The sequence below is a fragment of the Oryzias melastigma genome, linkage group LG18 (genome assembly GCF_002922805.2).
Source record: "Oryzias melastigma strain HK-1 linkage group LG18, ASM292280v2, whole genome shotgun sequence".
Taxonomy (NCBI): domain Eukaryota; kingdom Metazoa; phylum Chordata; class Actinopteri; order Beloniformes; family Adrianichthyidae; genus Oryzias; species Oryzias melastigma.
This window is the reverse complement of record NC_050529.1, coordinates 416,918-431,724: the sequence shown is the minus strand read 5'-3', so window position 1 is coordinate 431,724 and position 14,807 is coordinate 416,918. Positions and strand designations below refer to the sequence as shown.

The following is a 14,807-nucleotide window of genomic DNA, read 5'->3' as shown; positions in this document are numbered from 1 at the left end:
ACACACTCTGGTTCTGCTGGAGGTTCTGTCTCCACCTTCCCTTCCTTCATTCCTTCGGATTCTCTGTGATCCGTTTGTCCCTCGTAATCCGAACTCAGAGATAATCCGATGGATTAAACATCAGTGATAATCTGATCTGATCTGATTCTTGACACTTTCTCTGAACTTTCTCCTCTGTGTTTGTGTGCGCAGGGACGTGCGTGTGTTTGTGCGTTAGTGGGCGCGTGCGCTCTTCCTCGACCCCAAACTGCTGTCCGTGAAACAGCCCTGCAGGTGTCCCCGCGTGCACGGCCAGGTGAGCGCGTGTGTCCGGCAGAGGACCTCTGAGCGTGCGTGCGCGCCTGTAGGTTAAAGGGGGCGCGCGTGCCTCATTTCCACGGAAGAGCTGTGGAGGAGGGGGAGGAGGAGGAGGAGGAGGAGGAGGAGGGGGAGGAAGAGGAGGAGGAGGAGGCGAGGAGCATGAAGGCGCTCACAGCCCCGCAGACGAAGGAGCGCGCGGCCGCGATGGACGGTGAGTGTCCCGCGTGCAGGTTAGGATCGGATCTATTCATAGAAGCATGAAGGACTTCATGTTCAATGTTTATGCGCTTTTGTTTGTTTTGAGCTAAAGATCTTTATTGACATCAGAGTTCAGAGACAAAACAGAAACCATTGATCCGTCAGGACAGATCTGGATCAGAACATTTACTCTGGATTTCATTTGACGAGGAAGAACCAGATGATTCGGAACCGGTTCGGATAGACGTCTCTGTTCTTCTGGACTGGAAGCTCCATGTGGTCCAGACCAACGTTCAGAACCGGATGACTCTGATGTTGTCATCATTACATGGTTCTCTCCCATGTTCCTCTGACGTGACTCGGAGAACCTGCAGAACTCCAGAAGTCATGAAGGTTTAGTATTCATGCAGTAAAGACGGAGTGTCCTTCAGGTCACTTGAGTCCAGACAGCATCAGGTTAAAGTCTGGTTAGATGGAGTTAAATCAGTGATTAATTCAGAATACAAATGAGTTAGAATCAATCTTCAATTCCGGTTCGAATCTGGGAACTTTAAGCTACATCAAAGCTGGATTCAGATCAGGTCTAGGCCAAATTCAGATCAAATTAATCCTAAAATTGGTTTAAAATCAGGTAAAATCCATGTTAAAAACAGACTTAATTCAGGTTATATATAACCAGTTAAATTCAGTTTCAAATCAGGTTTAAAGAATTTTTAAAACATGTTTAATTCATGTTAAAATCGGGTTTAAACAGTGGTAAAAATTGGTTTAAATAATGTTTAAATCAGATTTAAAATCAGGTTAAATTCATGTTAACATCAGTTTTAATTCAGGTTAAAACAGTTACACTCAGGTGAAAATCAGGTTTAAATAATGTTAGAATTAGGTTAAAATCAAGTTAAATTCGTGTTAAAATCAAGTTAAATTCGTGTTAAAATGGGTTTATAATCAGGTTGAATTTGAGTTAAATTCAGATTAAATGATCTAATGATCTAAACCAGGACTAAGCAAACAGATGATGAGAGAAACCAGCAGGTTCTTGAGGAGGACCATCAGGAACGTTCCGTCTTTATCTGATCCAGAAGATCTTCCGTCTGGGTTCTGAACATTCCCGTTCTACAGTTTCTCTCTAAATCCAGAACCTCTGAACTTATAACCCTCAGCAGGAAGCATCACTCTGGAGTTATGCTTTTCTGTAATGCTGAGCTAAGCTCCTCCCACACACACCTGTCTGCTGCTGCAGGAGAGCACAGGTGAATGTGGAGCTGCATACCTGTGCAGCTGAATCCCTTGGAGCTGGTTTCCTCAGAAATTCGTCTTTGATGTTTGGTTTGTTTTTTCTGTAAAAAGCACTAAACCAGAATAAGTATCAGAGAGGAACAGGTGTGAACGAACGGATCCAGTTGGAGCGCTTTTCTGTGTCGGGGTTATCCAGGCTTCATTGGGATCAGATTAGATCAGAATAGAAGAGATTTGAGGGAGGTTAGTCTGAACCAAAAATAACATTTAAATCAGAGAACTTTTAGCTAGTTAGCATAGAAAATAGGTGGAGTTTAAGCTCCGCCCACCATGTAAACCCTTAAACCTGAAAACTAACCTAAAACTTTGATGGTGTGAATTTGTGTTGTACTGTGTGTATTTATGTTGTACTGTGTGTATTTGTGTTGTACTGTGTGTGTTTGTGTTGTACTGTGTGTGTTTATGTTGTACTGTGTGTATTTGTGTTGTACTGTGTGTGTCTGTGTTGTACTGTGTGTGTTTATGTTGTACTGTGTGTGTTTATGTTGTACTGTGTGTGTTTATGTTGTACTGTGTGTTTGTGTTGTACTGCGTGTATTTGTGTTGTACTGTGTGTGTTTGTGTTGTACTGTGTGTGTCTGTGTTGTACTGTGTGTGTTTGTGTTGTACTGTGTGTGTTTGTGTTGTACTGTGTGTATTTGTGTTGTACTGCGTGTGTCTGTGTTGTACTGTGTGTATTTGTGTTGTACTGCGTGTATTTGTGTTGTACTGTGTTTGTTTGTGTTGTACTGTGTGTGTGTGTTTGTGTTGTACTGTATGTGTTTGTGTTGTACTGTGTGTATTTGTGTTGTACTGTGTGTGTTTGTGTTGTACTGTGTGTGTTTATGTTCTACTGTGTGTTTGTGTTGTACTGTGTGTATTTGTGTTGTACTGTGTGTGTTTGTGTTGTACTGTGTGTGTTTGTGTTGTACTGTGTGTGTTTGTGTTGTACTGTGTGTTTGTGTTGTACTGTGTGTATTTGTGTTGTACTGTGTGTATTTGTGTTGTACTGTGTGTGTTTGTGTTGTACTGTGTGTATTTGTGTTGTACTGTGTGTGTTTGTGTTGTACTGTGTGTGTTTGTGTTGTACTGTGTGTTTTAATTGTGCTTGTTTTTGTAGCATAGAGTGTTTGTGTTGTGAACAGTAATGTCCCTGTATGATTATAATGAGGATACTCTGAGTGGGAGGAGCCTCATTCGGGCACAACAGCAGTATTTGTTCAGTCACACACCTGTCTCACACACCTGTCTCACACACCTGTCTCACACACCTGTCTCACACATCTATCTCACACATCTATCTCACACACCTGTCTCACACACCTGTCTCACACACCTGTCTCACACACCTGTCTCACACACCCCACACCTGTCTCACACACCACACACCTGTCTCACACACCCGCCCCTCACACCCGTCTGCCGCTCGGTGTCGTGGCGGTTTGGCCTCGGCGCCGCTCACATTCCTCAGTGACACTTCTGTCAATCACAGGTGTCGTTCTCCAGACGACCTGCGAGCAGCAAACATTCTCACGGAGTCAGACGATGACATCACAGAGACATTCCTGTCTGACCGACAACAGGAACACAGAAGAGAATGTCACCTTTCCTTTTTCAAAACACAACAATGACACAAACACACAAACTTTCCTGTTTTTACTTTTTAATTAAAACCACAAAGAGAGAAACACAAAACAGTGGAAGGTTGTCCTTCCATCCATCCATCTTCTTGACCGCTTCCTCCCTTTCGGGGTCGCGGGGGTGCCGGAGCCTATCCCGGCTGCTGATGGGCGAAGGCGGGGTTCACCCTGGACAGGTCGCCAGTCCATCGCAGGGCTGGTGTTTCTGCCCAGTTTCAAGCTGGGGACCTTTCGGTGGAAGGTTGTGTGAAGCTTAAAGACCTGCAGATGTTCACCAACATCAGAGACCGCACTGAACAACAAACACACAAAACCACAATAACAACAGCCAATCCAGACAAAGATCCCTCTGAACAAACCAACAGAACTCTGGGAAATGACGGCGTTCCTCAGGGCTCCGGTCTGCTCCCACTGCTCTTCACACAAACACGATGCTCACATCAGCAACAGCTGATCAGAGGTCATCTGTGAGGGAGCTGAGGGTCACGGGGGTCATGGAGGCGGAACCCTGCAGAGCCCCGCCCACAGAGCTCCGCCCCCGTTCCTCGTACCTCTGTGTGAGTCAGAGTTTGTGTGATTCCTCCAACAGAGTCTTCTCTTTCCTCAGGACTCACGAGCACGGCGGCGTTCAACACCAGCCACACCGACAGACCCACGAACCATTGTCTGCACAACGACTCCTTCAAGTACCACGCCTACACCGCCACCTACATGGTGGTGTTCCCCGTGGCCTTCCTCAGCAACATGGTGGCCATGGTGGTCTTCTTACGGCAGCAGCAGATCAGGTCTGAACACACACAGGTCCTTCAGGACTCAGATGGGTTCCTGTTGGAGGGTTTGGTCCTGTGGCCCTGTGGTAGAGTGTCCGCCCTGCGACTGGAAGGTCAAGAGTTGGGGGTTAAAACACCAAATGGTTCCAGCGTCCAGCTGAGTCTGCAGTAGTGCTGCCACAAACCATTGTTTCATTGTTTTCTGATTAGTCGACTAATCGGGCCAATCGTAAAGTGGATGTAAAACCATAGACTGTAAAAATACTGGACTTCTGGAGCCATGAGGTCCCCTGTTGGAAATGCATTACCTCCTCTCCTTGTGAAAGTAGGCCGCCGCTTTCACCGCGTACAGCGGTATTTAAAATAAACAACCATCCTAACAAGTGATGTGTTAAAAGGTCTTCACTGACCCATTGATGAAGTCTGCTCCCATTAGCTACCCGTCATCTGTCAATCAAACCCCCCAGACGGTCGACGTCAGACCCACAAACGCTTATTGAGCCATCTGATTGGTCAATTTATAACTCTAATAACTTGTGATAATGGAAAAAAATCTTTAAAAAAATTAGGATTAGAAAAAAGAAGTTAATCAGAAAGCAGCAGAGGAAGAATGATTATTCTGACATATAAAATGACTGAGAAATAACTGTCTGTTTCTCAATGTAAGTCAATGGGACTTTGGCCTTTTTGCAACCCAGTGGTACTTCCTATATGGAACACGGAAGGAGGGGGGCTTGCTCTGTCCAGTTATTTCTTATACAGTCAATGTGTAAAACACACATCATTTAACTAACTAAAAACTATATGGATATTTGTAAGCTGAAGTTGATAGCCAGCTAAGATGTAAGTTAAATGCCAAAATATCCTAAACAATTAAAAAAAACCTAAGTTAGCCAAAACAGCTAGCATGTAACTAAACATTAGCTATTAATAGTCCATAAAGCTAGCAGAATGCTATTATAACTTTCAACTTTACTACACTAACGAGTAATCAACTATTAAATTAGTCGTCGACTGTTTTAAGTTGAACGTTTTACATTTATTTACCCCCAGTGTTTCCTGTGGTTCCATCATATCAGGGCTTGTCTGCTTGGTCTGGGGTCGTTGCCGTGGTTCTCGCCCTTGTGGGGCGGCTGGAGTCCTGCACTGCAGCCTCACAGCTGTGGAGTGGACTCCGTGGCTGTTCCGGTCTGGGTGGTCGCCATGGCGATGTTCCTCTGACCGAGCCGGTCCTGGTATGATAGAATCCTCAATACTGTTTCCTCACAGCAGAGCCAAGCCTTAAGTTTATATTAAGTTTATTTTACAAGTGTCTCAATTTCCTTTTTAAGTATTCATTGTGTGTGGAGTCATGGGTGTGTGTGTTATGGGGAGGGGGTGTGTGTTATGAGGAGGGGCTGTGTGTTATGGGGAGGGGGTGTGTATGAAGGGTGGGTTGGGGTTTTGTTGTGTACGTTTTGCTTTTAAATGTGAAGCACTTTGAGTTTCTGAAAGTATAAAAAGCGCTTTTATAAATAAAGTTTGATTTGATTTGATTAGTCGACTAGTCGTCGATTAGGTGACTAATTGTAGCAGCTCTATTCTGCAGCTCACCACTCCCCCAGGAGGAGGGGTCACACATTTAGATGTGTTACAGACAGAGACTAACTCGTCTCGTAATCATCAAACCAAACGGTTGGACTTTAAACCAACAGTTTGACACCGGAGCAGGTCTCTAAACCAGCGCATGGGTCAGGTGTTCTGACAGGTGGAGGTCAGGTGTTCTGACAGGTGGAGGTCAGGTGTTTGACAGGTGGAGGTCAGGTGTTCTGACAGGTGAAGCTCAGGTGTTTGACAGGTGGAGGTCAGGTGTTTGACAGGTGGAGGTCAGGTGTTTGACAGGTGAAGGTCAGGTGTTTGGCAGGTGAAGCTCAGGTGTTCTAACAGGTGAAGCTCAGGTGTTCTGACAGGTGGAGGTCAGGTGTTTGACAGGTGGAGGTCAGGTGTTCTGACAGGTGAAGCTCAGGTGTTCTGACAGGTGAAGCTCAGGTCTCTGCGTCTGAGCTCTAGGAGTCTGAGGACTCCTGGCTGCCGTTTGTCCTGCTCCTCCAGACCTTCACCGCGTCTTTTTCCTCATGTCATTCTGGAGATCAGCCAAGTTATTTTAGTCAGCAATGACTGGAACTTAAAGGGGCGGAGCCTGAGGGCAGACATCACTCTCTGAGTGAAGAGCTCCTGATCCTCCGCAGTCCTCTGGCAGCTGGATCAGACATTTGTTTATCTCCACGAGCTTCATTTGTTTATCAGGCAGCAGATCATCCTGGAAACACGAGCAGCGTCTGAGGCTCCGCGACACAAACACAATGACCGTCTTGTTTGGTTCTGATGAACGGCGGCGTGTTTGGAGAACGACCCACACAGAAGTTACGCCGTCATCAACATAATCAAATATATTTACATAAACTTCTGCTTCCTAACAGCTTTTGACTGAGGACAACAGCTGCAGGTTTACAGCACTACTCTGATCCGGTTCTGATCAACTCCAGTGATGAAGGAGGGGCATGAATGTAAAGGCTTTCAGAACCACACATGGGTTCTGGGTCCGGGTCAGAATCTGGTTATCCTCTCTGTACAGCATCATCTGTACGACACACCTGTGTCTCACCTACCTCCTCACTGACCCGGTAGTAGAAGGGTGGCCCGCCTGAACTACATGTATCGCATTACCTACTGGCTGAATTTAGGTACTGAAGATGCTAGTGCTGATAGCTGAAGATGCTAAAACTAATAGCCAGCTAAAATATTAGCTAAATGCAAAATCAACCAAAAAAAAAAAAAACAAAGACAAAATAAACTTAGATTAGCCAAAACAGCAATATGTAGCAGAAATATTAGCTAAACTCCAAAATAGCCTAAACATATCTCAGTAAATGCCAAAATATTCCAAAAAGCTGCAGAATGTCAAATTTTAAAACTTTAAAACTGTAACTTTTTAACATAATTCTGAATAATAAAAAGTCAGGAATATTATTCCAGAATAAATCAACTTAAACCTTAAATAACTTGAATATTTTACTCTCATAAAAATATATTTTGTCAAAATTATACAAGTTAGAAATGAGCTCAAGATAACGTCGGGTCATTAATAACAATAAAATAAAATGATCTGGAGGGCTGGATAGAACTACCCAGAGGGCCGGATAGAATTACCCGGAGGGCCGGATAGAATTACCCGGAGGGCCGGATAGAATTACCCGGAGGGCCGGATAGAATTACCCGGAGGGCCGGATCCGGCCCCCGGGCCGTGGCTTTGACACATGTGGTTAGGTGTTAGAACCAGCAGCATGACTCTGGCCCGGAGGTGCCATTGTGACTGAACACAGAGCTCTCATGTAGGGATTTACTTCAGCCGTCTCTGACAAAGAAAACTATTTCCCCTGAACGCCTCGGAGGTTTCATTGTTGTGGTGCGTCTCGGTGTTCGTGGTTCACAGCCAGTCATCAGTGAAAGTTATACCACCGCATACCAGCGTGAGTCATCAGAGGACAAACTCACCTGCTTGTCTGGACGGACCGGAGGCTGTGTGGTTCCTCCAGGGGGCGGGTCCTGATCAGGTGGGTCACATGGTCAGTCGTGGTGACACCTGTAATCAGATCTCAGGTTCGATTCTTGTCTGTATTGAAATGTCTTTGGACGAGATACTGACCCCACACTGGTGTTAGAGGGCGGAGCCATCAGTGCATGAATGGGACTGTGACCGTAAAACTCTTCAGGCCTTCAAATAAAGGTAGAGAGGGGCAGTACTAGTGTAGCAGTGATGGTTTACCTGCAGTGATGGTTTACCTGTGGTGATGGTTTACCTGGAGTGATGGTTTACCTGTGCTGATGGTTTACCTGCAGTGATGGTTTACCTGTGCTGATAGTTTACCTGTGCTGATGGTTTACCTGGAGTGATGGTTTACCTGTGCTGATAGTTTACCTGGAGTGATGGTTTACCTGTAGTGATGGTTTACCTGCAGTGATGGTTTACCTGTGCTGATGGTTTACCTGTGTTGATGGTTTACCTGCAGTGATGGTTTACCTGTAGTGATGGTTTACCTGTGTTGATGGTTTACCTGTAGTGATGGTTTACCTGTAGTGATGGTTTACCTGCAGTGATGGTTTACCTGTAGTGATGGTTTACCTGTGTTGATGGTTTACCTGTAGTGATGGTTTACCTGCAGTGATGGTTTACCTGGAGTTATGGTTTACCTGTACTGATGGTTTACCTGCAGTGACGATTTACCTGCAGTGATATCCACATTATTCTTTAGGCAAACATAATTTTACAGCACGCCAGTACAAACTAAACCGGCATGCAAACCTGTTTACCGCAGCCCCGCCCATAAATGTCACCTGCTCTGTCATCTCTTCAGGCTTAAGAACGTCTTTGATTCTCTGTTGCCAATTTGAGAACCAGAAAGTTTAGTTAGCCTGGTTTGGTTTGATCCAGCATCGATGTTTAACTACTGTCAGGTACAGGCTGGAACCAGCTCTGTTTGGACTGAACAGAACCAGGTCGTCTGCAGACATGGGTCAGTTTTCTGTTTGGTCTGAACAGAACCAGGTCGTCTGCATACATGGGTCAGTTTTCTGTTTGGACTGAACAGAACCCGGTTGTCTACATGAATGGGTCAGTTTTCTGTTTGGACTGAACAGAACCAGGTCGTCTGCAGACATGGGTCAGTTTTCTGTTTGGACCGAACAGAACCAGGTCGTCTGCAGACATGGGTCAGTTTTCTGTTTCTTTCGGGTCAGTACTGGGTCTGTCTCTGGACATGGACCCAGACCCCAGAGGAGAAGAGGAACACTAAGGTACTAAACCTTCACACATCACTAAGACTATAAACAATAGTGACTAAAGCAGCAAATGGACGGTTCTATTGGAGCTCAGAACCTTTGGGCCTGAAAAACCGGAACTCAGCAGACTTTTTACGAGACATTAAACAAACCTTTATAGCCGGGTTTACGTGTGTTAGCATAGAATCATGTTTTATGCCTTAATTTCCTGTAGACTCAAAGCTTACTAACATGATTCTGGGGTTGTGCTTAGCATTAGCATCACAGATGCTAACAGATCCCTGCTTTGATCTTCTGGATTCCTCTTTGAGGAGGTTAAGGTGAGACAGCTGCTGCCAGACTCTTATCTGAATGTTTCTTCATGTTTCTGATAGAAGTCTTGGATAAAGTTCTTGGCTGCATCTGAGGAGTAAAGGTACAGCTGTCATTTCTGTTAGCTGTATCCAGGTAAACACAGAGGACTATACAGTCGAAGGGTGGAGTCCACTGGAGTAAATGCTGTTTGATTCATTATCGTCATCACTGGGTGTTTACACTTTCTCAACACATTGGTCCTAACTGTCTGAAGAAACCGGTTTCCAAGAACAGGACCAGTACCAGGTCTGGATCCTCCATCTCCACCTTTAAAGCCTTTAAACAAACCCTGAACCTCCACATCCACCACCCTATCTGGAGCACGTGAGTCCCAGGTCTGATGGACTGGTCCAGGTAATCTGTGGCACGGGGTGAGATGTTTAAGGTTTGGACTCCGGCAGCGATGTCCTTCTGACTCCTCGTGAAAATGTTTTGTAAAGTCTGACTGTTGTTCTGGGCGTTCCTGAGAGCTTCCAGCGGTTCCTGCAGGAACGTTTCCCACCGTTCTGCGGTTTCTCCGGTGAGGAAGCTTCTCCTGCAGTCCACCGTGCTGCTGATGCTCTTCAGAAGGTCTTTTCCCTGACTGGACCGGATATCTTTAGCCCTCAGACTGAAGAGTACTCCACCGGCGGCCTCCTGTGACCGTCGGTCCGACAGTTGGTCATTCCACTCTGCCCGGTCCACATCCGTCATGGGGGGACGCAGGTCTAAGATTAGCTGGTTGCAGGGGGGCTTTGGTGATTGTTGAGACCTGCAGCCATTTTAGGACTCTTCCTTTCTGGACTTTCAGAACCTCTACATGCTGATATCTGTAAACATCTGCATGTGGAGAAGTTTCTGTCCCTCCAGGATCCAGAGTCGCTCTGCTCTGCGTTTGTCAAAGACAGATAAGCTGAAGCTTTGCTCCGCCCACAGACTCAACGCCTGCAGGGTGGTCATGATGAACCTGGCCATCTCGGACTGGAGCTTCTCCCTGACCCTCCCGCTCAGACTGGCGTACTACTTCCAGGGTACACGCTGGAACTTCCCGGACTGGCTGTGCCGCCTGTGCACCTTCGGCTTCTACGTCAACCTGTACAGCAGGTGAGCGGCGCGCTCCTCTGATCTCTGATGACCTGACGGAAGTCCTTCAGTGCTGCTGTCCTTCCTCCTCAGCATCCTCTTCCTCACCCTCCTGAGCGTGCTGCGCTGGGCTGCGGTGGCCAAGCCGCTCAAGCACCGCTCTAACGTCAAACCCGGGTGGGTTTCACTCGTCTGCCTCGCCATCTGGCTGTTTGTGGGCCTGACCTCTATACCCTTCCTGTCTGAGGGAGTGGTCCAAAGGTAAGACCTCTGTCCCAGTACTTCAGACCTACCACCCTACCTGGGTACCCAGTACCTCCAGATTCTGACAATGAACAGCCAGTTAGGAGACAAAACACAAAGTCGGAGTCCTCCTGTTTGGTCTGAACTAGACTTTAAGTAAGCGTTAACACCTGCAGAACCGAGAGGACCACCAGAGGAAACCAGACCAGAACCCAGTACACTCAGGAAATAAGTATCTGATCGTTTGCTGAGTTTGTGGCTTTGTCCACTGAAGAAGAAACTGAGTCTGTCGTCCTAACAGTTCATTTGAACAGAAACAGAAATCAAGAAATCTACTTTCAATGGTTATTTATTTGCATTTCATTGAAGGAACGAAGTATTTGATGCCCTAGTAACTATATTAGGAGGTTCTGGTTCACACAGACCAGTTAGACCTATCAGCCTGTCTCCTGAACTGAAGACACATCCACCATCCATCCATCTTGTTCCTCTCATCCGGACTAGGTCGTGGGTGCAGCAGTCTGAGCAAAGACCCCCGACTTCCCTCTCCCCGGTCACTTCCTCCAGCTCCTCTGGGGAGACCCCAAGACGACTAGCTGAGAGACATAGTCTCTCCAGCATGTCCTGGGTCTTCCCTGGAGCCTCCGCCCAGTAGGTCATGCCCGGAACACCTCTCCAGGGAGCCAGTTGAGCCACCTCCTCTTCTGTTTGAACTACTCACCTGTAGAAAAGTCACCTGTCCTCAGAATCAGACTCCAAACTCTCCAACATGGAAAGACTGAAGACTTTCAGTGGATTTAAGGGAGAAGATTGTAGACCTGCACAAGACCGTAGACCACCAACAGCCCCCAAACTGGAATGGTGTTGAAATCATTCATATAGAGGAGTGGATCAAACCTGATCATCATCTACCATTAACCTCTGACCTCTGAGGGTTTGGCCACAAAGAACCGAGTCTTTCTGACCGAGGGTTCAAACACTTCAATTCAGATATTAATTCTTTAAGGTGGATCTTTGATGTTCTTTGTGATTGTCTGTTTAAATGAATCGACCACTAGAGTGACAGACTGACTGTCTATTTTTAGGTGGTCAAACCTACAAAACCAGCAAAAGATCAGAGACGTACTTCCCTCTAGTGTCCAGACATTTGACAAACGTCTTCACAAACATGCAGGTTTCAGTCCTTCTGATACTGGGACTGCATTCATCCCTGAAGAGCTTTCTAAATGTTCTTCTGGAGCTTCTCCTGTTCATCCAGAGTGCTTCTGCCAGACTCGCTTCGGTCGGATTTTCTCCTGCTTGTTGAGTCATCAGCAGCAGTTGTGAGGCTTTTATTTTGGCGGTGTCGCTCTTGTCCTGAGGCACTGCAGATTACTCAGAAGTTAAACTGGAGTGACGACTGTAGAGGAACCTGTCTGAACACTGCAGAGGTTATAAAAAGCTCCATGAAACCCCCTGAAGCAGCATCACTGCTGCTTCAAGATCCCGACCGGGTCTGAGGGCCAGTCGAAGTTCTCACAGACGCTGAGAACAACCATCAGTGCTCTCTCAGTCACCCCGGGGCGGCGTCTCCTGCAGGCTCCTCCTCTGCTGCAGGGCATGAGCCGCCTCCTCTTCCATGGAAAGTCCTTCAGCGTTCAGCAGAACTGGAACGCTGAGCTGTTTTCTCCTGTTTAGAATTCTGCACAAACAGTTGGTGGGAACTCCAGGACCCAGAATGTCCAAACCTTCACTTCCTCCAACCCTTCACCTCTGTCGTCCAGACCTCCGGAGAAACCCCGCCCCCATGTGTCGATGACATCACAGCGCTGTCTGTCGCTATTTCACATGGAGAGTTTGAGGTGGATCTGTCGACCTTTCTAACCCTGAACCCTGAATGAACTCCTTGCAGAGGACATTTGGACCACATGTGAAGGGGGCGGGGCTCCGGTGGTCAGGAGATTAAAAGCAGGTGTCGTGACCTGCTGGGGGGGGAGGAGCATGGTCTGAACGCGCCTTAACCTGCTTCTCATGTTTGTCCCCCCTCAGAGACGGCGTTCCTCGCTGCTTCGAGCCGTCCAACAACTCGTCCTGGTGCCGGATCAGCATCCTGAACTACCTGGGTCTGGTCTTCGGCTTCCTGCTGCCCTTCCTCACCATCGTCACCTGCTACGTGGTGATCATCCGCCGTGTCACGTCCCCCGGCTTCCCCCAACGCTCCAACAGGGCGCGCTCGAGCTCCCAGAAGACGGTGACCTTGGTCTCCATGGTGATAGTGACCTTCCTGTTCTGCTTCCTGCCGTACCACCTGGTCAGGACGCTGCACCTGCACTCCATGTGCAGCGACTGGAGCTGCGCCGTCAAGGTGCCGCTGCAGCGCGCCGTGTCCATCACGCTCTGCATGGCGGCGTCCAACAGCGTGGTCAACCCGCTGCTCTACTACTACTCCACCAAGACGTTCAGGGCCAGTGCCAGGACGCTCAGCTCCTCCTTCGTGTCCACCGTGGGGGAGTCCTTCAGGAGGGAGTCCATCAGGGGGGGGTCCATCAGGAGGGGGTCCATCCGGAGGGAGTCCATCAGGGTGGAGTCCATCCGGAGGGAGTCCATCAGTAAAAAGTTAATCCGACATAAACATAGTGAAGATTCAAACACAGCATGATGCTGGTCAGCTGGGAGAGAGGAACTGCTCACCATCTGCAGGGAGACCCCGCCCCCTACAGGCTGGGAGGAGAACTGCAGCAGCACTTTGGGAATGTGATGTTTTTGTTTAGAAGCTGAACTTTACGGTGATCTCTGAAGAAGATCAGAAGTTCTGATCCATGATGAAGGTTTTCTGTACATATGTGACTCATTTACAGTCTGGAGCTCTACCAGAACTCTGTCAGAACTCTGTCAGAACTCTGCCAGATGTGAGTTCTGCTGCTCCAGGACGGGATTCTTCTGAGCAGATGTTCGATTCTAATGAAGATTTTTAGACTGATGTGGTTGTTTTGAATGTCAGTCCTAAAACGTGGAGCTGTGATGAACGCAGGGGGCGGGGCTTACGCCACACGAAGGTCTAAACGATCCTCAGGACAGAGGATTCTGCCTTTTGATGTTCACCATATTTATTTAAGAGGACTCTGACCTGCTGACTAACTTATGTTGTTTGTAGTTCTCTGTTTATTCAGACAAATAAACATGTAAACAGGAACAAACCTGCAGGAAACAGACCGTCCTCATGGTGGCGCTGAAGAGACCAGAGAGAAGATGAAGACTAACAACCTGATCAGTAAGAAAGGATGAAGACAAATACAGAACCAGAACCTTTGTGGTTCTACGTGGGTTTTATCAGAACTGTGAGTCTGAACGTCAGTTAAAACAGACGTGAAAACGTTTCTTTCATTCAGACTTAAACATTTTAAAACATCTCAGAGTTTCTCCAGGTTTTTTACCTTCAGGCTTCGCTCAGTTTTCAGCCTCAAACGAGTTCCATGCTGTCGTCTGGATTCACACTAAACACTAACACTCCATGGCCCCGCCCACAGCGGCGCTGGAGGCGGGTTCTGTGTGGACGAGCCATCTGTCCATCATAGCGACAGAATTTACTTTAGAGACTAAATCTGCTGTCTAAGGATCAGCGGATTGTGTTTGTGCGTTTGTGCGTTTGTGTGTTTGTGTGTTTGTGGGTTTGTGTGTTTGTGTGTTTGTGTGTTTGTGTGTTTGTGTGTTTGTGGGTTTGTGTGTTTGTGTGTTTGTTCATTTGTGTGTTTGTGTTTGTTTCTTTGTGTGTCAATGAGTTGGATGTTTCTGGGGTTTTGTATGTTTGTGCATTTGTCTGTTTTTGTGTGTGTTTATGAGTTTGTATGTTTGTTGGTTAGTATGTTTGTTAATTTGTGTAGTCGTGAGTTTTTGGGTTTGTATGTTTGTGCCTTTGTTCCTTCGTGAGTGACGGGGTTTGTGCGTTTGTTCATTTGTGTGTTTGTGGGTTTATGGGTTTATGGGTTTGCGTGTTTGTGCATTTGTATGGTTTTTATGTGTTTATGGGTTTGTGTAGTCGTGAGTTTTTGAGTTTGTGCTTTTGTTTCTTCATGAGTAGGTTTGTGCGTTTGTGAATTTTTGTGTTTGTTGGTGTGAAGTTCAGGATCACTGTGATCTCAGATCTGATGGATTTTCTCAGATGAAG

General features: G+C 46.9%; 1 protein-coding gene across 1 annotated transcript; it reads left to right on the top strand.

Annotated features, from left to right (window-relative positions):
- The first annotated feature begins 434 nt into the window (after nucleotides 1-434).
- Nucleotides 435-13,622, top strand: cysltr3 (cysteinyl leukotriene receptor 3). The gene is made up of 5 exons (XM_024264625.2): nucleotides 435-511; nucleotides 4,024-4,201; nucleotides 10,274-10,441; nucleotides 10,514-10,681; nucleotides 12,692-13,622. The coding sequence occupies exons 1-5, from the start codon at nucleotides 460-462 to the stop codon at nucleotides 13,299-13,301; spliced, it is 1,176 nt and encodes a 391-aa protein (XP_024120393.1). The 5' UTR covers nucleotides 435-459; the 3' UTR covers nucleotides 13,302-13,622.
- The last annotated feature ends 1,185 nt before the right edge of the window (nucleotides 13,623-14,807 follow it).